The sequence below is a fragment of the Rhizopus microsporus genome, assembly GCF_002708625.1.
Source record: "Rhizopus microsporus ATCC 52813 unplaced genomic scaffold scaffold_4, whole genome shotgun sequence".
Lineage (NCBI taxonomy): Eukaryota > Fungi > Mucoromycota > Mucoromycetes > Mucorales > Rhizopodaceae > Rhizopus > Rhizopus microsporus.
The window spans coordinates 1,249,141-1,269,219 of record NW_019671919.1 but is presented as its reverse complement, the minus strand read 5'-3'; the positions used below and the strand labels follow the sequence as shown (position 1 = coordinate 1,269,219).

General features: G+C 37.1%; 10 protein-coding genes across 10 annotated transcripts; 5 read left to right on the top strand and 5 right to left on the bottom strand.

Moving 5' to 3' along the window:
• Nucleotides 1-333: 333 nt before the first annotated feature.
• On the bottom strand, nt 334-3,415 carry RHIMIDRAFT_290553 (uncharacterized protein; the record flags this gene model as incomplete). The annotated part of the gene is made up of 2 exons (XM_023613746.1): nt 3,066-3,415; nt 334-498 (listed from the first exon to the last, which is right to left on the bottom strand). Exons 1-2 carry the CDS (start codon nt 3,147-3,149, stop codon nt 334-336), a joined length of 249 nt encoding a protein of 82 aa, XP_023468654.1. The 5' UTR covers nt 3,150-3,415.
• Nucleotides 3,416-4,045: 630 nt separating this feature from the next.
• On the top strand, nt 4,046-5,794 carry RHIMIDRAFT_108178 (uncharacterized protein). The gene is made up of 4 exons (XM_023605200.1): nt 4,046-4,618; nt 4,671-4,823; nt 4,882-5,601; nt 5,668-5,794. Exons 1-4 carry the CDS (start codon nt 4,429-4,431, stop codon nt 5,691-5,693), a joined length of 1,089 nt encoding a protein of 362 aa, XP_023468653.1. The 5' UTR covers nt 4,046-4,428; the 3' UTR covers nt 5,694-5,794.
• A 167-nt stretch (nt 5,795-5,961) lies between these two features.
• Nucleotides 5,962-6,862, bottom strand: RHIMIDRAFT_235700 (pyrroline-5-carboxylate reductase; the record flags this gene model as incomplete). The annotated part of the gene is made up of 2 exons (XM_023608399.1): nt 5,962-6,224; nt 6,283-6,862. 2 exons carry the CDS (start codon nt 6,860-6,862, stop codon nt 5,962-5,964), a joined length of 843 nt encoding a protein of 280 aa, XP_023468652.1.
• A 1,316-nt stretch (nt 6,863-8,178) lies between these two features.
• RHIMIDRAFT_287097 (ARF/SAR superfamily) lies at nt 8,179-8,835 on the top strand (the record flags this gene model as incomplete). The annotated part of the gene is made up of 3 exons (XM_023613443.1): nt 8,179-8,272; nt 8,334-8,437; nt 8,491-8,835. 3 exons carry the CDS (start codon nt 8,179-8,181, stop codon nt 8,833-8,835), a joined length of 543 nt encoding a protein of 180 aa, XP_023468651.1.
• An 88-nt stretch (nt 8,836-8,923) lies between these two features.
• Nucleotides 8,924-10,050, bottom strand: RHIMIDRAFT_199885 (kinase-like protein; the record flags this gene model as incomplete). The annotated part of the gene is made up of 2 exons (XM_023606415.1): nt 8,924-9,520; nt 9,574-10,050. 2 exons carry the CDS (start codon nt 10,048-10,050, stop codon nt 8,924-8,926), a joined length of 1,074 nt encoding a protein of 357 aa, XP_023468650.1.
• Nucleotides 10,051-10,372: 322 nt separating this feature from the next.
• Nucleotides 10,373-10,684, bottom strand: RHIMIDRAFT_186185 (DUF339-domain-containing protein; the record flags this gene model as incomplete). The annotated part of the gene is made up of 1 exon (XM_023605866.1): nt 10,373-10,684. A coding segment is annotated over one exon (312 nt), but the record flags the coding sequence as incomplete, so codon positions are not given.
• A 195-nt stretch (nt 10,685-10,879) lies between these two features.
• Nucleotides 10,880-13,947, bottom strand: RHIMIDRAFT_235696 (uncharacterized protein; the record flags this gene model as incomplete). The annotated part of the gene is made up of 3 exons (XM_023608398.1): nt 10,880-12,355; nt 12,405-12,452; nt 12,514-13,947. 3 exons carry the CDS (start codon nt 13,945-13,947, stop codon nt 10,880-10,882), a joined length of 2,958 nt encoding a protein of 985 aa, XP_023468648.1.
• Nucleotides 13,948-14,749: 802 nt separating this feature from the next.
• Nucleotides 14,750-15,540, top strand: RHIMIDRAFT_235695 (peptidyl-prolyl cis-trans isomerase B2; the record flags this gene model as incomplete). The annotated part of the gene is made up of 4 exons (XM_023608397.1): nt 14,750-14,846; nt 14,894-15,162; nt 15,209-15,366; nt 15,426-15,540. 4 exons carry the CDS (start codon nt 14,750-14,752, stop codon nt 15,538-15,540), a joined length of 639 nt encoding a protein of 212 aa, XP_023468647.1.
• Nucleotides 15,541-15,723: 183 nt separating this feature from the next.
• Nucleotides 15,724-19,303, top strand: RHIMIDRAFT_224703 (putative ubiquitin activating enzyme). The gene is made up of 10 exons (XM_023607511.1): nt 15,724-15,813; nt 15,872-15,957; nt 16,010-16,092; nt 16,143-16,384; nt 16,434-16,524; nt 16,575-16,805; nt 16,864-17,280; nt 17,330-17,669; nt 17,720-17,788; nt 17,840-19,303. Exons 1-10 carry the CDS (start codon nt 15,761-15,763, stop codon nt 19,249-19,251), a joined length of 3,024 nt encoding a protein of 1,007 aa, XP_023468646.1. The 5' UTR covers nt 15,724-15,760; the 3' UTR covers nt 19,252-19,303.
• A 4-nt stretch (nt 19,304-19,307) lies between these two features.
• On the top strand, nt 19,308-19,646 carry RHIMIDRAFT_235693 (uncharacterized protein; the record flags this gene model as incomplete). The annotated part of the gene is made up of 1 exon (XM_023608396.1): nt 19,308-19,646. The coding sequence occupies one exon, from the start codon at nt 19,308-19,310 to the stop codon at nt 19,644-19,646; it is 339 nt and encodes a 112-aa protein (XP_023468645.1).
• Between the last annotated feature and the right edge of the window lie 433 nt (nt 19,647-20,079).

The window sequence follows — 20,079 nt, the reverse complement described above, 5'->3', positions numbered from 1 at the left end:
TCATTTCCCAGAGTATACATATTTACAAACCTAGGGGCTAGGCCCCCAAGAGAACAATACGATTAAACAATTTTTTATGTATTAAGCCCAAGTGGGCACGTAGTATTTTTATACTAACTTTACCCCGGGCCAGTTCAAAGAATGAAAGAAGTATATAAAAACTCCTCTGGGCTTGAAGGTAAAAATGTTGTGGCTTGAAGAAAGGGACAGAGAAGTGGATCTCAGAAAGGACGACTATTGAGAGAACAGTAAATGGAGCTCATGTCTTTTTGACGGAAAAGAGTCCAGGGAACTCGTTACGATCAATACATCCTCTGTTAGCGAAGAAATTGGCTATAGCCTGCTTGACAGTGCCTTGGCAGGATCTTTAAGGTAATCGAGAGCATGAAGGATACGACATGTAAATAGGCCATGCGCGGCGCTCGTCCTGTTCGCTTCGCCCCAGTCGTCGTAACCAGGATCACGGAGGTTCGAGGGATCTAGAGGACCGTAATCATCCTATATGGGAATCTTAAATTTCTTTAATTATGAAAGGAGTTCAACTTCATAATCATTATGGATTAGGAGGGTAACAAGGTGGCGATCGGGATAATGGATGTTGAGAGTACGGCATGTGTTGATACTCAGTTGTCGCAGATGAGAGCGTAGTTGACCTATAGGGAGAGAAGCATTGTTATTAATGTATTGATTAATAAGGCAAAGATATCAATAGAAGTTATTGCAGAGATTATCAATGGCTTTACAAAACAAATATTATATAAAACCATGGTAAGCAGTTTACTCTATATTATTATCACTCTAATTTATAATGATACAGTTGCTTTTTTTTTTTCAATTTTGACCGTTGGCTCGCTCATTTTTTCAAATATGGCAACTGGAGTCTACAAAAAGAATCATACAAGGTATGAGCCATTGACTATTACACATCATTAACACTTATTCAACAGCAAGAGTTAATTCCGAATCCAGACACTAACATGAAAGGAAACTGATTACTATCATCTTAACATCAGCATGGTTTTTACATGAGATGTATCCATTGATAGAGGAAATAGCTGGGAAATTTATTGGATAAAAGATATAACCTTTAGCTTGCATTGATGTAGCAATAACGTGTCTAGATAAGAATTGGCTTATTTGCTTAAAATAAATATCGCCTTCAATTCTTTGGTGTTCAAAAGCGCAAAGATCACCAATGTTCATCCTTTGACTCAAGAATATTTTCCTCTGTTGTGTTTTGTTAATTGATCATTTGATACATAAATGAATGATTGTCAATTAAAATATTTAATATTTTGGTAAGCACTACATGCACCAGAAAATAGGCTAAATAATATAAATACGAATTTATCATAAGCGGTCAAAGGTTTTGCTGGAAGTTATCATAGGTAATAAGTCGAGGTAGCGCCCGTAGAATCAATATAATTTCTGGTATATTTTCTGTTGCATATAGTGTTTCCCGATGCCATGAGTGATACATGCAAGAAAGTAGGATTGCGGTTTAAGTTAGATCTTCGCCTATTGATTCTTAAGGAGTATGAAGCGATAGCAGATGGCATCACCGGAGAAGCAGCTAGGAAGGCGACCAAGAGTAAATTCTACACCGACATACTGAAATCCATAGTAACATCAAAATGCCACTTGAATGCATTTCTGGAGCCGTTGCCATATATCTCTGAAGAAGATATCGTTAGTGTACGATTCCTTCTTATTCAAGTTATGGGACTTGAAGCGAGAGTATCCTCTCTGCGTTTATTAGGAAAAGAAGACTACATTGTCGAAGATTTGTATTCTTTCAGCTTTCCTCAAACATTGAGTCATATAAAAGCCGGAGAGCTCGAAGCTTTAATAAATGGTTTTACTTTAATCCAAGCAAGTACAAGTAGCTGAGCTTTATATGTTGCCAATAAGGTATCTAATGCATTTTTTCTTTTAAGAAAATGACGAATGGTTTGGAGCGCAAGTACAATGATGAACAGAATAAAGAAGGGCCCACCATGACCAGAATAGTGAATGTAACAAAAAAAAAAAAAGAAGAAAGTTATCATGGGACAATGGCTAACTCCTGTAATTTGGGATGTCGAAGAAAATGATGCTGAAGATAAAAATGATATAAATGACCCAAGACAAAGACAATACTGCTTGCATATAATTTAAAATGATAGTAACGATTACACTTAATGATCTTCATTGTTTTCAACTTGACAGCGTATAATAATACATAAAATGAACTTGATATTTTTAAGACTTGTATAGTGTAGTCAACGCATAAATAATACGTAATTGAAAAAGTTGTTAGAGACTTTATATAAATAGTCTGATCTTGACTTCTTTTCTTTGGACCAAAAAGTAAGACCAGCTATTCCTCAGCTAGTCCAAAGGCATTTTATATTCTTTACTCTTGTAAGAAACTGATATGTAGTATTATAGACCATAAAGTCGAAACTAACTCGGTGTTGACTGGGGATGGTTTGGTTCTTACCAAATTTTGGTCCCATCCACTCTTTCAACCTCTTCCGCTCCTTTGACCGCTCTCTTCCTTGCTCTTCTCTTTTTTCTTCTTTCCTCGTTGTCTTCTCCGGGCTGGTTTTCGCCAGCTCAACTCAGGATGCACTTCGAGTAAGATATTAATAGTCTCTTTTAAATGTCTATTCTTTTCCTCTTATAATCCTCTTCTTTATTATTTAAGTATTTAATATCAAATTAATAACTGATTTACTAATCATTTCTTTTATATCACATTCTTTTGCTTTTGATGGGCTCTCTTTTATCATTATTTGTTGTCTGACATCATCTTTTTTTTTTTTATCAGTATGCGAATAATTTATGAACAAAGTGTAATTTAGAACGATTTAATTTATTTCATCTGTGTAAATTGCCACTTCTACAGCCAAAGGGCATAGACCTATCTTTTTTTTTTGTATACCAGTTCCACATTTCAATTATTTTATAACTGTCCAAAAGAGGATCAGTATAGTAGCACGTTTTGATACTTGTATGTTCACTTGCGATTCAAAAAGAAATGTCCTACATATGTAAGTTTAGGAACAAAAGAAGCACTTTACCTTCATAACATCATCAATAAAGGTAAGTTCAGGAACTTGGTTAACATCAACCAAACTGATAGAATTAGCAAAAATGTTGATCATTTTAGACGTAACTAAGGGCCTTTAATGAAACCTAAACAGGATGGAAAAAGAGAGAGAAAATGAAAAAAGCTCACATTTATGGTCAAACAAAGGCCCCGATTGGTAGAGCAAGAAATTCGTCAAATCATCATTGCGGGGTTACTATAGTAATGGAAGGAGTAGCCGATAGCTTTAGGTGACAACATGATCAAGTCTTTGTTACAAGACACGTGTATTCCTTTTATCAAAATCATACATATTTTTTCTTTCTAGTCTTCTTTACTGACACTGCTTGACTACCAACGTTCTTGCTTCCAAGTTTTACTCAGTATAGTGCCTTTCATTTGACTCCGACATTTGTGTCTCTCTCTTCTTCTTCTCCTTCTTATTCTTTTTTTGTTCCTATGTCTATTTCATTTTTTTTTTTTTTTTTTTTTTTTATCCATCGGATAATTAAGGATATAATTGATGTGATTATCTTATGTATTGGTAACTAGGCTTTTTCGTTGTGACCTGATCGTCATATTAAAAACTCTCATTCTCTTACAAAAAGAGACTTTATCTGATCGGATATCCCGAACAAGTGGAAGGCACTGTAGTTAAAATTAATTAAGTGAAAAAGAGACTATATTATGTAATACATTTCTTCTCTCCGCTCTTGTTAAGAAAACAAGTGAATAAACTCATTGTAATCTCATTCGATAAAGTGAACCCTTTAAAGGACATAAGCATATGTAATAATTAAATATAATTTGTTACTATTATTGTTTCTTTGGAAACAAAAAAAAAATTTTTACACTTGACATGTTTTTGTATTATTTCCTACTCCGCCCTTGCCGCTTTTTTTTTTTTCCTCGATCAAATGAATGATTTTTCTTTTTCTTTTTCCTCTCTTTTTTCCAAAGTTGAACATAGACGTAAGTTTTTCTAATCCTATTTTGATTTATTATAAAAAGAAAGTGGAAAAAGCAAAACAAAAAGAAAAGAAAGAGAGAGAAAAGCAACAAAAAAATCTCCTTTTTATTTGTTTATAATGTGTCATCCCTGTGTGCTGCACATAGACACGGACATTTTGTACATTTACATCAACCCTTACATATTACACAATATTCCCTTAAAAAAAAAAGCCTGTGAATTATATCGGCGACATTACCTCTTTTATGCTTTCTCTCTCTCTCTTTCTTTATTCTTTTGCCTTTAATGATACTTTCTATTTGTAAAGGAAAAAAAAAATTTCCTTATTTTATAATAATTAGACCCTTGTCAACTTTGTACTAAAAATTTTTTAAAGAACAAAAAAATGCAGTCGATGCCATATTATCAACAGCAAGGATACCAAACTCCTTACCAAAATACTGTATTAAACAATGCGCCCATTCTTACTCACCCTAATGGATTGTCACCTATGCAACATGCTGGTATTCCCGATCAAATGACTGCTCCTCCTGCAGCACATCCACCAAAGAGAAAACAAGTGAAGAATGCTTGTAGTAAGTATATATATTCCTCTTTGTTACCATTATACTAATTGAGTACATAAAGCCAATTGTCAAAAAGCTTGTAAAAAGTGTGATGATGCTAGACCTTGTCCAAGATGTATCAAATATGGTATTGCTGATACATGTGTCAATTCAGTTAGAAAGGAACGTAAAAAGGGTATTAAGCGTGGTCCTTATAAGAGAAGACAAAAGACAGGTAAATAATTCAATCGCAAGTAAACAAAAAAAAAGGCTCACTTTTTTATGTCTTGTAGAGGAAAAGTCTAGAAAGACAGATGGTTCAGACCCTAATGCTCAAGCAACTCAATATGCACCTACTGCCATACGTGGAGCTGCTTTCCCCTTGGCTTATCCCAGCAACCTTAACCAATATGGTCAACCTTATGATCCATACAGCCAATACGCTGCATACCATAAAGAACAGATGATGTCTCAACCCTATGTCGTCAATCCGGTATATCCTCCTATCGGCTACCCTGTCTTGGTCGCTACAAACAGCGATCAACAGCAACAGCATCAACAACAACAGTCTTCTCAACAGCCAAATGCAAGCCCATCTAATCAGCAACAAACCCAGCAGCAACAACAGCCTTCTCAACAGCAACAGCAACATCCTTATCCTTACATGCTTCATCAGCAACCATCTCCTCAAGTTGCTCGTCCTCCTTTGATGCAACATAATGAACATTATCCAAGTCAAATGTATTATCAACAACAACCACAGCAGCAACAACACCAAGCACAACAACAACAACAACAACAACAAGCACAGCAACAACAACAACATCAGCAGCAACAACAGCAACAGCCAGCACAAACACATTCTCAACCTGCTTCACAAAGAAACAGTCCTCATTTGCCTGATATCAAGGCTGATCCATCACAGAACCAGGATAGTTTTGGTAAACAATCGATGACAACACCAATGCCATCGACATCTACATCAACTGCTACCACATCATCCCCTGATTCTGGTATGTTTGCTGAACAGTATGCAAAATGGCGCTTTACTAACTAATAATGTACCCTTCCCCATATAGCTTCTTGGGTTCCCCCTCGCTCTTAGTATAATAACAACGATTATAGATGGTCTCCTTTTTCTTTCTTTTTTTTTTTGTTTTTCTTTCTTATATACATTGACATAAAAAAAACCTTCATAATACAAACACATGACAAAAACAATAAATTAAGAAATTTGTGTTATTTAATACAGTTACACTTCTTTTTTTTTTGTGGAGTCAGATATCTAAATGCATATAAATGTGTATATATATGTGTGTGTGTCTATATGAAATTCATCGGAGCAGCCGGCGTGATAGCTCCGATAGATTTAATTAATCTTTACATAACTCCTGAGCTAACTCTCTACTTCGGTTGGTAGCAGCAAAGACAGCATCATGAATGACCTCACGAATCTTGTTTGCCTCCATGGATAAGATAGCTGCTTCCGTTGTTCCTTTAGGAGATGTGACCTTTCTTCTGAGTGTTGCCAAGTCATCTTCTGAGGTCTGTGCCATGCAAGCAGCACCCAAGCAGGTTTGAAGTGTCAATGCCTTGGCGTCTTCTCGGCTAAGACCTGCTGCCACACCTGCATTTTCTATATATAAAAGCTAAGAGTGAGTTGCTTAAGGTTGCAAGCTCATAGTCTATCTTACCCATAGCTTCCATGATGAGAAAGAAGTAAGCGGGGCCGCTTCCGCTGACACCTGTGATTGTGTCAATCAGTGATTCATCCTCTACCCAGGATAGTTGCTTGGATATGGCGCCCATCAGTTGTTCTGTCAATTGTCTTTGTTCTTGTGTGACAATAGTTGTTGCAAATAATCCTACAGCACCTTCACCGATCAAGGCAGGTGTGTTTGGCATGATACGTACGACAGGGATATCATCAGCACCCAACCAACGAACGATCGCTGCGGTTTCAATACCGGCTGCAATGGAGATGACCAAGGGTCTTGATTGACGCAAGACGTTGGCAACATCTTGAACGACAGGACGCAGCACTTGAGGTTTCACTGCAAGAATGATTATATCTGCACCTTGCACAACCTCCTGATTGTCATTTGTGCTCCAGACATCAGGGTATTTTTGGCTCATGTACTCACGACGTTCATCCAAGGGTTCTGAGAAACGTAAGAGATTGTGAGGATAGAATCGATAGAGTCCACCGAGGATGGCTTCAGCCATATTGCCTCCTCCGATAAATGCAATCACAGGTTGTTGTTCTGCTGTCATGAGATGATTTTTGATATCAAAAGAAAAAGAAAGTGGTAAAAAAAAAAACTTTTTTAAATAAGCTATCAGTATCTTCTTTGATTGGGTAGTCACGATGAGTCGTCGTTCCATATCTCTCTTGTCTACTTCAGTTTCACACACACTACGCACACACACACTCATCGCCCAGTTTCCTTTTATAGATTTATACACTAGCTTATTCGTTTAATCAGAATTTTTTATTTGCAGGTCCAAAAATAAAAGACCGCTTGGGGCGAGATCAAAAAGATCCTTCATTCAAGATCAATCATGGGCTTTTCTTTCATATTCTGTTTTCAAGACAAGGGCCATTTAGCTTCTCAAAAAAAGTTAATATCTATATTCGGTTTGTAAAGTTTATAAAGTAAATTAATGAAAGGCAGAACAGATTCTTTGTTGAAAAAGAAAAAGGACTTTATCGGTCCCTGCTGTCCATACTTGTTGCACAAAAGATTCAGTATTGTCATTTTCCAAAAGAGCGTATATGAACAATCCATGGTTACGGAATAATGTAATACTGTTTATAACACACTTTTTTGGATAACTCTTTCAAATTTATCAATTCTCATTACAGTGATCCGGAATACATCTGGCTACATTACTAGTAATAACCAGAACCCTTCTTCTCTATCAAATACTTTTTGACAATGCAAAGAGGAGATTTGGATGTTAGCCAGAAGGGAACGCGCATTAGTGATAGTCAATTGGGCTCCCTTTTGAGTTGGCTCATGTTTAATATTTCCATGCACAATCCAATGTAAGTGGGCGTTTTATAACCCTCAGCTCTCCCTTCCTGTCTCTATTACTACAGCTATTATATATATAATTAACAAACTCCCCTTAGTAAGCTAAATTGTTCAGTCTTTTATTGACATTGAAAGGACATCCATTGAATCCCCTTTAAAGAATACCAAACCATATCTTGGTTAAATTAATTAAATTGTAACAGTAAAGAAAAGGATGCAAATATAAAAGAAAAATAAAGCGTGGCTCAGAGAATAATCATCGTCTTCTTTTTTACCAGCAGATTAAGAAAAGTTAAGAATAAAAAGCCTAAAAAAGGGGAGAACATAAACTCCTTTTATCAAACAGAAACACACACACACACGCACACGCACACACACTTTGCCTCCTTTTTTGATTTTATTTTTTTTACTGTTGCACTAAAAATATTGAACACTTTTATTCGGACTTTCGACACCTTTTTTTTCCACTTTCTTTTTTTTTTTTACTATTACTACAGTAACCCATCCCTCTCCTTTCCTTTATTCTTTTTTATATTCTTTATTACGTACGATATGGGAGCTAATTTATCAAAGGCACTGTCCAAGTTATTTGGAAGTAAAGAAATGCGTATATTGATGCTGGGTTTAGATGCTGCAGGAAAGACAAGTAAGATTATTAAAACAAGATGATGAAGAAAAGGAGAGACAGTTTTACATTTCCTTTTTAGCCATTCTTTATAAACTGAAACTAAATCAGTCAGTGACCACTATTCCAACTGTTGGATTTAATGTTGAAAGCGTTGTTTATAAAAACGTCAAGTTTAATGTTTGGGTAAGGATATACTGAAGCACCTTTTATTTTTAATACTAAGATAATAAACATAGGATGTAGGAGGACAAGACAAGATTCGTAACTTATGGAGACACTATTATACAGGCACACAAGGATTAATTTTCGTTATTGATTCTCAAGACAGAGATCGTATTGATGAAGCTCGACAAGAGTTACATAGAATCTTGTCAGATCGAGAAATGAAGGATTGCTTGTTACTCGTGTTTGCCAACAAGCAAGATTTGCCTAATGCCATGTCACCCAGTGAAGTCACAGAGAAATTGGGTTTAGACAAAATGAAGGATAGACCATGGTATGTCTATCCGTCATGTGCAACAACAGGGGAAGGTCTATATCAAGGATTGAATTGGTTAAGTCAGAATGTAAAAGCAAAATGATGATGATGATAATAATAATACTATAATGATTCTCAATCTCTTTTTGTTTGTCCTATTTTTGTGTGCGTGTATTTGAGATGATTGTAAATTAAGAAAAGTGATGGTTATGTTTTTTATTATTATTAAAACACAACTCGATTGAATTGATCCAATTCGAGTTTAAACATTGATCTATTGTCCAACGAGTCATGGGGTTAATGTCTAGCATGCCAAACAGAACATCCTTTTCGAGATCAGTACATTTGGATAGAGGTAACCAATCTCTCTTGGATTCTAGGAATTCAATATATTTTTCATCTTGTTCATTAGCCTTGAGGAAAGGAATACGTCTATAAAGCATAATATGCCAAATGACTGCGCAACTCCAGATATCCAAAGCTTTTCCATCATATTCATTCGATATATATATTTCGGGTGACCAATACGGTTCTGACCCACATCTTCCTCTACAATATCTTGGCTCTGTATCAAAGCAAGATTGAGTCACATCGGCCACACCAAAGTCACCAATCTTGAGAATCCCATCGTTTGTCATGATTAAATTTTCTGGTTTAATATCACGATGTGCTACTCCACTTGAGTGAATATGGTTTAGGCCGAGTAGTAATTGTTTAAATAGGCAATCGATTTCATTATCATTTAAATCCACCTGCTGTATAACAGATAACAAGTCTCCGCCCGAGCACTATTGATATTTTTAGTCATCTTCCTCTCCTTCCTTTTCATCTCCTTACTTACATATTCCATAATACTACACCATCTTCCCTTTCTGTCTTTAAGCAGATCAAACACTTGTACAACGTGTTGATGATATAGTGTCTTTGATATACAAAACTCACTTGTCATTCGTTTATCGTATTCCTTTTCTGTCTCGTCCTTGTCCTTCTTTTTAAAGATTTTCATCGCAACTACTTTATCTCCACCATGACGTGGTTCCAGCAACCTTATCTTGGCCGTTGCTCCTGTCCCAATGATCTTGCCTTTTTTATAATTTTTATATTTATCATAAAGCACTATCAGTGGTCTGGCTCTCTCTGTACTTGATGTGGGTGTAGGTATGATCGATGAGACATCACTTGCATATCCTGAGCTTGTCTGACTAAGACTTGTATTATTATTATCGTCTGGAGTCAATAGGACATCTTTGCGTAATGATAAATTGGATAATTTTCTTCTTAAAAAGGAAGGTTTCTTGACTTCTACTTGATCTTCCATCACATCATCATCTTGAGGTGGTGATAACAGGATGACAGGTTGTTGAATATCACTTGCAGCCATTTTATATTTAATGATTTCCTCTTTCACGCGCCTATTTATTTATATATACACAAGCAAATCAATTGTAAGGAGAGAGAGAGGAAAGAAAGAGAGATAGTAAAAAAAAAAAAAAATCCATGGTGCCCTTATTTATATATCGACTTTTTTAGTTTACTCCTTTTAGTCTGTCCACACATGTAAATAATTATGCAAGATGATAGCTATTTTATTTATGTTCTATATCAGGGCACAGACACATTTTTTTTTCTTATTGTATATCCAAGTCTGGCATACGAAGCACTTTCTTATCTTCATTCTTTGCATGCTCTTTAATCAACTTTAGTATCTCACTCTTTTGCCACTTTTCTGGAACAGGTTTCTTCTCAGTGGCCCAGTAAAAGATATCCCAGTCGGGTTCATCCAACAATTGGTCATATTCTTTTAATTGTTGCTCATTAAACTTGGGTAACCAAATCTTGGCAAATGTTGACAATAGCAAGTCAGTTTCCAAGATGCCTCGTTTTCTACTTTGATAAATCAGTCGACGACGCTTGTCTTCTGTTGCTTCATTAGGACGAGGGATAGGTGGTAAGTTGGGATATGAAGTATCGAGTGCAGCTTCTTTAGAGTGTCGAATGGCTAAATTGGGAAAAGGATCATTATAGTTCTTACTCGTATAAAGGCGAACCAAAGCAAGAGGTCTTGATTGTAAACGACATACTGTGGTTCGAAGCATGTTTTAAATATAAAAAAAAAGGGAAAAAGTGACAGGGTTCTCTATTATTATTTATTCAGCTGCTCTTAAACAGTCAACGTATTCTTCAATAAAAGATATTCCTTCCTTTGATTGAATATGGTTTCTTGCTCCAGTTAATATTAAATCAAGTTGATTTAATAGTATTGTGTTCATGGCAGTCGTATTATTCTTTTTCATATACAGAACCTTACTGATTTGCAATAGAATAAGCACATTAATCCAAGCAAACGTAGAATGCTTCATCTTTTCACTTTCACGTCGCTTGGATAATAAAGTATCTAAACCTAATAAAGATAAATAAGATTGTCTTATTCTATCTACGAGTATGATTAGCTCTTCATTTTCTTTTCTTTGGTCTATGCCAACACAGGATCCCAGCAGGAGTGAAATAGTTTCTATCTCCGATTTATCCAGTCTTGAAGCAATCTGGTGAGCGAGAATAAACTGACGATTGGACTGCTTGATGGTCTGTCGATAGCTCATGGCTGACTGATGGGTCAATAGCTCAAGTTCGATCATGATTTCTTGTATCTCTGGTTGTAGGCTCTTTAGTTCATTAGCCTTTCTTGCCAAGATTAATGTGCCAGCTGTCTTGTAGCTTGATGATACTGATAGAAATTTAAACAACGTTCTCAATGTGGCAATCAAGAGAGGTCTTCTACTGATATCTTGGCAGGCCTTGTTGCCAAAGTGTCTTAGCATTGACAAAATGACATTAACACATCCAATCTGTACATGCTTATCCGTAATCGGTTCTTGGCATTCAATCATAAACAACTTCTTGTCTGTCGTCGCCTTTCCGCTATGAACTAGGCTGTTCATCCATTCGTCATTCTTGCTGTTCGGTAGGCTGTTGGTCATAAAGTAATAAAGGATGTAGTTCCATATTAAATACTTATCCTTTTCTGTCAAGTAAACTTTGCTATGGATCTCTTCCAGGTTGATGAGCTGTATATGCCTTGTTTCAATCTCTTCTATACAACCAGTATACTGTAGCACCTGCTTCAAGTTTCCTCGCTTGAGTAGTCGAGTCAATAACTCTAGTGTCAGATTGGATACTTTTATACTCTCTTTTGTATTCACTCCAAGATGACTACGGGTCGATCGTATTTTATCCAGAATCTCATCCATTTTCTCTTCAAACGCAGGGCTGGACTTGATGTACTGCCAGTGTACATCCACACACAACGGCAACTCTACCAGAATTTGTTCATAATCCTCTCTTGTCTTGTCACTGTCTTGCCCATTCACAAACAAAGATAACTCTACCCTCAGTGCCGCCATCAATTCATTGTCTGGTTCTCGCTTGGACTCTTCTCTGACAAACTCGAGTGCTTCCAGTAGCTTCATCGGGAAGCAGATTTGGTTATCTGGTTGGAAAATATTCAAGTTTGCGTCAGAGGGAATGCATGAGATCAATTTGGTTGCAAATTGTTCTATGTTGTCATCAAATGTTTGCCCCACTGCTTTTCTGCTGAGCATCGCAAAAAATGGACTCTCGTTATTCTAGGACTATGTGATCAATATGTGTATATCATGGCTTGATTATACTCACAAGTGGTATATTGATGAATTCGTCGAGCCCGACACGATGCCTGCGCTCCTATATATATAAAGTATGTATCATATTACATATGTAAAAGATGGTAGAATTTACTATATACCTCATCAACAAGAAGCATGTCCTTCGTCATTGTGTATCCATCAATCGTCACAAGACTTGGCGTACGTAGTGATGTGCTTGATAGATGCGTTTTTTGTTGTGATTGTTCTGGAAGGTTAGATAGACGAAATGAGATGAGTTGTTGTATTTCCTGTAAGAAGTTGCTGACCGAAGCACTATCTGGCATGGATATACTCGCTTCTGCCTCTCTAGGTATCAGCTCTCGCATATCATCATGACTCGGGGGTGGAGGAGGAGGGGGAGAAGGTGGTGGTGGCGGCGAGACAGGAGGAGGAGGAGGAGGTGTAAACGAATTCGGGCGGTAGTAGAGTGGAAGCGGAACAGCCACTGGGTACTGATGCATATAAGGAAGTTGATGATGAAATGTCGGTATTATGAACGGGTATCCCATCGAACTGCTGGCTGACGTCGCTCTTCGTTTCATACGTCGGTCTCCTTCTGAATAATACTTTCCTTTCCGTTTTTGTCCCATAATAAATTCAACTCTTTCTGCTGGCCTTGTCAGACGCTCTTCTTCTCTTGGCTTTTCTTTTGGTTTCTTGGATTCTCGTCTATTACGTTCAATGGATATCTTCACTTTAAGTGCCAGTAACTTCACTCGAATACTCTTTATGTTTTCCTCGTTTTCTTTAATGAACCCTTCTTTTGTCCTGATATGAGCATCTAGTTCTGTTAACTTTTCTCGAAGGTTAGATATGACTTTAGGATCAATTAATGGCTGAGATGGTTCCTCATCTTCTTCTTCTCCTTGTTGTTCTTGTTGTTCTTGTTGTTCTTGTTGTTCGCCTATAGTTTCTGACGGGATATTTATGCTTTCATCTGATTCTACATCTTTATCACTTAGTGTTGTCGTCAACTGCGTGGCTTGATCATTCACAGATTCATGTGACGCATTGAATGTTTCCTCTACAACAGGCACTGTATCTCCCATTCTCCCTATTACTGCTTCTATTTCTTCTACTGCCTCTGCTTCTTCTACTGCTTCTGATACTTGCGTTATTTCTGTTATTTCTGGTGATATGTCAGCTATAGGTATCACTGCCTCTGTGATTGCAGCTTGTGAAGATGGACTGCTTATGGGTGTTGTGCTTGTCTCTGGTAGTGGTGCTGAAGCCGGCCTCTCTGGCTCCTTTTTTAACATGTTTAACTGATTATATAACTTTTCCCGTTCCTGTATACTTTTCTTTAATTCCAGTATTTCAAGCTGTCTTCTTTCTAGATAAGTCAATGGTTTTTTTATAGTGTGTCTGTGTAAGCCATTATAGGGTATGTTGAATGGTCCATATATTCTCTCTATTAGTTCGTCAGGTTCCTCTTGAACTTCAAGAATGCAAGGCCTAATGGTAAATTCTTCAGGGAGTAGGACTTCTGGATCAAAGGTATTAGTATTTAATCTGTTACTTTCAACAGACATTTTGTTATCAAGAAAGAGAGAGAGAGAAAATATGAAAAACTATTTTCTCTTCCCGTAAAAAGCAGACAGGTCACAAAAATGGTGTGTCTGTATGTACAGTCGTTCCAACGCCAAAGGGCGGCCAATAAAAAAATCAAAGGGCGGTTTTTGGCAAACACTAGATGCACTCAAAAATAGGTTAATACTACAGGCGCTACCTCTACCCACTACCTATGTTGTCGCTTTACAGCTCCACACTACCAAATTCTCTGCCTAACCTAAGGCTGTCCAGTTCATTCTCTGATATAAAATGTGAATTTATCATAATTATACGTGATTGATCTTAGTTATTTGTTGATATAACTGACAATATAAAACTATATCACATCTTTGTTTACAAATCAAAATATGACAATGAAAGTCCTACAAAAGACTAATGGTGCTCCTGGTTTTAATGCACTGCCGTTATAGGCAGTGCATTCCTTAACGCCTCGGTAAGTATTAAATGAATAACACGCTGCTTATTATTCAGTACTTTTTTAGTTATAAACACATATATTTTAAGTGCATGCGTGCATACTATTAGAAACTCACTTATAATGATAGAAATAATAATGACTGTTTTATTATAATAAGCAAAATGACTTCTTGTTGAATGGGAATACCAAAATGTCACACACGACAAATTCTTTCCAATCATGGTGCTGAGGACCTTTAAGCGTGTTTTTTGATGATTGCTCATTTTTCATCTCAGCAATTAATCCTCTCATAAAAAGACCCTCTTTTCCTTTTCTTTTTTATTGCATCTTTTTACTTTTCTGCAATGTTTCGCTTTAGTCTTGCGGGTTTATTCGTTTTTATTCTCGCATTAACAACATTCAGCTTTGTTTCTGCTGAAGAACCTGTTATTACTGATAAAGGTAAGTAAGCATAAAAAGATAGATTCAGTCAACTGATACTCTTCAAGTCTATTTTGACATCAAGCAAGGTGACAAAAAGCTTGGTCGCATTGTCTTTGGTCTCTTTGGAGAAGTTGTTCCCGACACAGCCAGAAACTTTAAGGAATTAACTACTGGTCAACATGGCTTCGGTTATAAGGGCTCTACTTTCCATCGTGTTATCGATCAATTCATGATTCAAGGTGGTGACTTTACTAACCACGATGGTACAGGTGGAAAGTCTATTTACGGTAGCCGCTTCCCTGACGAAAACTTCAAGATTAAGCACACTGGACCTGTAAGTTTAGTTTTTTGTTTAAAGGAGCTTAAATAACCATTCTTAGGGTCTTCTTTCTATGGCAAATGCTGGTCGTGACACCAATGGTTCTCAATTCTTCATTACCACTGTCCCTACTCCTTGGTTAGATGGTAGACATGTTGTGTTTGGTAAGGTTATCGAAGGTATGGATATTGTTACTACAATCGAAAAGACTCCTACAAAGTAAGTAACAGTAACCCGCAAATAACAAAGCGAACGAAGAAACTTATCTATGTTCTTAGCTACCGTAACAAGCCCAACGTTGACGTCGTCATTGAGGACTGTGGCCTTGTGGAAGAGAAGACTGCTGAAAAGAAGACAGATAATGAAGAAAATGTAAAGCACGCTGAATTGTGAACACTATTTCAATAAAAGCTCACTATACATTATTTCCAGAAAGAGATGTCGCAGTGACTTGTCGCTTTTTCATATAAATTGTATTATAAAATTTGCAAACTTTATAGTTGCTGACGTGTCGGGTTTCGGAATTTGAAATTAATTGAAGCATCAAAGCAAGAGACAACGAACAATGTCACGCCGTTTTTTCTTTTTCTTTCTTTTTCTGTATTGATTTATAATGAGTGCAAACATTGAACAAGCTATTGATGAGAGTTTGTATTCTCGCCAACTGTAATATTAAATAGTCGCCCTTTAGAACTTTATCAATTATTGACGCGTTCCTTCGTAGTTATGTTTTAGGCCATGAAGCCATGAAGAAAATGAGCACTGCTCATGTATTAATTGTTGGCTTAAAGGGTCTTGGTGTCGAAATTGGTAAAAATAAAATAAAAGCAAAATCTACAAAGTTACTTATTTGTTGCCGCAGCCAAGAACGTTGTTCTTGCTGGTGTAAAGAGTGTTACACTCTATGATCCTGAACCTGCTCAAATCAGCGACTTGTCCACACAGGTAATGATGACCAGAAGACAAAGAATAAAGTAATTAACAGCATTTTATAGTTTTATTTGACAGAAGAAGACATTGGCAAACCTAGAGCACAAGTTACTCAGCCCAAGCTTGCTGAATTGAACCAATATGTTCCAGTTCATTTATTAGAAAATGAGTTAACTGAAGATGTATTGAAGAACTATAAAGTTGTAGTTGTTACAGATATGCCCCTTTCCAAGCAGCTGCAGATTTCCGACATTTGCCATGCAAATAACATCCACTTTATCTCTACCGAAGTTCGTGGTCTCTTTGGGTAATTTCAAAATAACAACTTCTTTATATTATCTAACTTATTATTATAGTCGTATCTTTAATGACTTTGGACCTATGTTTGAAATTATGGATGCAACTGGTGAAGAACCTTTGACCGGTATGATTGCAGGCATCTCCAAGGTAACCCTCACTTGATATATTTTTATAAAAGACTAAACATACATCTCTAGGATGAAGAAGGTGTTATCACCTGCCTAGATGAAGTACGTCACGGTTTAGAAGACGGCGCCTATGTAACGTTCAAGGAAATTGAAGGAATGGAGGAATTGAACAACTGCACTCCTCGTAAGATCAAGGTCCTTGGTCCCTATACCTTCAGTATTGGTGATACCTCAAATTTTGGAGATTACAAGAATGGAGGCATATTTACTGAAGTTAAGATGCCAAAGCAAGTTGATTTTGTAAGTAATGAAACTCCATGTTTGTAGTTGTATAATTAATCTAGAGTTGATGCCATAGAAATCATTCAGAGAATCCTTAACCAGTCCTGACTTTTTGATCTCTGATTTTGCTAAATTTGACCGCCCTATGCAATTACATCTTGGCTTCCAAGCCTTGCATACCTTTGTCGAGAAGCACGGACGATATCCCAAGCCTAGAAATGAACAAGATGCAATTGAAGTGTTTGAAAAGACAAAGGAATTGGCTGAGAATTTGGAAGAAAAGCCAGAGATAGATGAGAAATTGATCAAGGAGTTGGCCTATCAATCTCAGGGCGAACTCTCGCCCATGGTTGCTGTATTTGGTGGCATGGCAGCTCAGGAAGTATTAAAGGCAGTAAGTGGCAAGTTCTCACCTATTCATCAAGTCATGTACTTTGATGCCCTTGAAGCACTTCCTACCAGTGTTACATTATCCGAAGAACTCTGTGCTCCTGTAAGTAAATGTTTTTCCAATAGTAAGATAAACTCACATTCTCTTGAAGGTCGGTTCACGCTATGATGGTCAAATTGCTGTCTTTGGTCGTGAGTTCCAAGAAAAGGTTGCCAATACCAACGAATTCTTGGTTGGTGCTGGTGCTATTGGCTGTGAAATGCTCAAGAACTGGGCTATGATGGGATTGGGCGCAGGCGCAAATGGTCACCTGACTATCACAGATATGGACACTATTGAAAAGAGTAATCTCAACAGACAATTCTTGTTCAGAGCTGGTGATGTTGGTAAATTAAAATCTGAATGTGCCGCAGCAGCTGTCACCAAGATGAATCCTGACTTGAAAAACAAGATCACTATTCATCAAGAACGCGTAGGGCCAGATACTGAACGTAAGTCAATTATATCAAGGAGAGAATCATACCGTTAACACCACTATTAGATATTTATGATGATGATTTCTTTGAGTCTTTGGATGGTGTAACTAATGCTCTTGACAATGTTGAAGCTCGTAAGTATCTTAATAAAGAAGAGTAATATATGTGCTAATGAAATTATATAGGTAAATACATGGATAGAAGATGTGTTTATTACAGAAAGCCGCTCTTAGAATCTGGTACTCTTGGTACCAAGGGTAATACTCAGGTCATTATTCCCTTCTTGACCGAATCCTATTCCTCTTCTCAAGATCCTCCTGAAAAGTCTATCCCCATCTGTACACTCAAGAATTTCCCCAATGCCATTGAGCACACTATCCAATGGGCTCGTGACTTATTTGAAGGCTACTTTAAACAACCTGCCGACAATGTTAACTTGTATTTGACTCAACCCAACTTTGTTGAAGCAACTCTCAAACAAGGCGGTTCTAGCAAAGAAACATTAGAATCTGTCAACAACTACTTAGCCACTGATAAGCCCGAAAGCTTTGATGACTGCATTACTTGGGCACGTCTCAAGTTTGAAGAATTATACAGCAACAATATCCGACAACTCTTGTTCAACTTCCCTCCTGATGCTGTGACTTCAACAGGTCAACTCTTCTGGTCTGGACCTAAGCGTGCACCTTCACCTCTTATTTTCGATATCAATAACAAAACACACTTTGATTTCATCGTTCATGCTGCCAATTTGCATGCTTATAACTACGGCATCAAGGGTGAAGCGGATGAAGCCTACATCAGAAAGGCACTTGACAACGTCATGGTGCCTGAATTTAAGCCCAAGGAAGGTGTCAAGATCCAAGTACAAGAAAATGAGACAGTCGAAAATGATAGTGGCGTAGATTCTCTTGATGACTTGATCAACAAACTGCCTTCACCATCTTCCTTTGGCAGTTTCCGTATGCAACCTGCTGAATTTGAAAAGGATGATGATAGTAACCATCATATTGACTTTATCACTGCCGCTTCTAATTTGCGTGCAATGAACTATGGCATTACCATTGCCGACCGTCACCGAACCAAATTCATTGCAGGCAAGATCATTCCTGCTATTGCTACTACTACAGCCTTAGTTACTGGTTTAGTCTGTCTTGAATTGTACAAGATCATTGATGGTAAGAAGGACTTAGAGCAGTACAAGAATGGCTTTGTCAACCTCGCTTTACCATTCTTTGGATTCTCTGAACCTATTGCTGCGCCTACACTTGAATATAACGGCGTCAAATTCACATTATGGGACCGCTTCGACATTGACCGTGATATGACTTTGCAAGAATTCATCGACTACTTCCAAAAGGAACACAATCTCGAAGTTACCATGGTTTCCTCGGGTGTATCCATGCTTTACTCCTTCTTCCTAAACAAAAAGAAGGCAGCAGAAAGGCTTAGCATGAAATTGTCTAAATTGGTTGAAACTATTTCAAAGAAGCCTATTCCACCTCATGTGAAATCCTTGATTTTCGAAGTTTGTGTAAATGATGTCAATGACGAAGATGTTGATGTACCTTATGTTCGTGTCAGAATTAGACAATAATTTTGATAAATTTTATATGTTGAATAAAGCCTATGATCACGCTTTTTTTTTTAAAAATGTCATTAAGCCAGATTGGATTGTCATTGTTTCCATATCAATATGTAAGCTCACGAGTGATAACGGCTGCTGCTGCTGCTACAGCAAGTACCTCTTCAACAGCTAGTCTAGTTCAACCACCCTCATTCCTTGGAGGTATCATTCTACAGTTTACACGACAAGTAATGAAGCCGAGGGTTATCATACCAGCACTTTTAGTTATTGTTTTGCTATTTGATTTGGATGATGACGTATTAAATATAGATGATGATTTTGCAATATCTGATGATGAAGAAGAACAGCAACAACAACCAGAAGAAGAAGAGCAAGAAGAAAATGAAGAAGAGCCAAGGCAGTAGAAGCCATGTGACTAGAGAATAAATGTCACACAGACTGACATATAAAGCGATACCAGTGTAAAACGCATATGCAAATCAGCAATAAGAAAAAGTTATTCCATACGTGATGTCCTACTTCTCGACTGCGTAATTCAATTATTTAATTCTTTGTGCGTCTGTAAAGATAAAATGACTTTTAGTTTTTTTTTTCTTGTTCAATAAAGTAAACTAGTGTTTCCAAAGAAGTTATTATAAAATTTATCAGCGACACTGCCCCAATACATGCAACATCAGATATTGTTCAATCTATCGAAAACCGTGGATACCAATGTGCTTATATATCTCCGCATTCGCATGAGCTCAACTCTATTGACAACAAAGATGAGGATAAAAAAATCTGGGTCAACGAAAGGACACGATATGGTATAAAGGATAAGTATAAAGTAAGCATAAA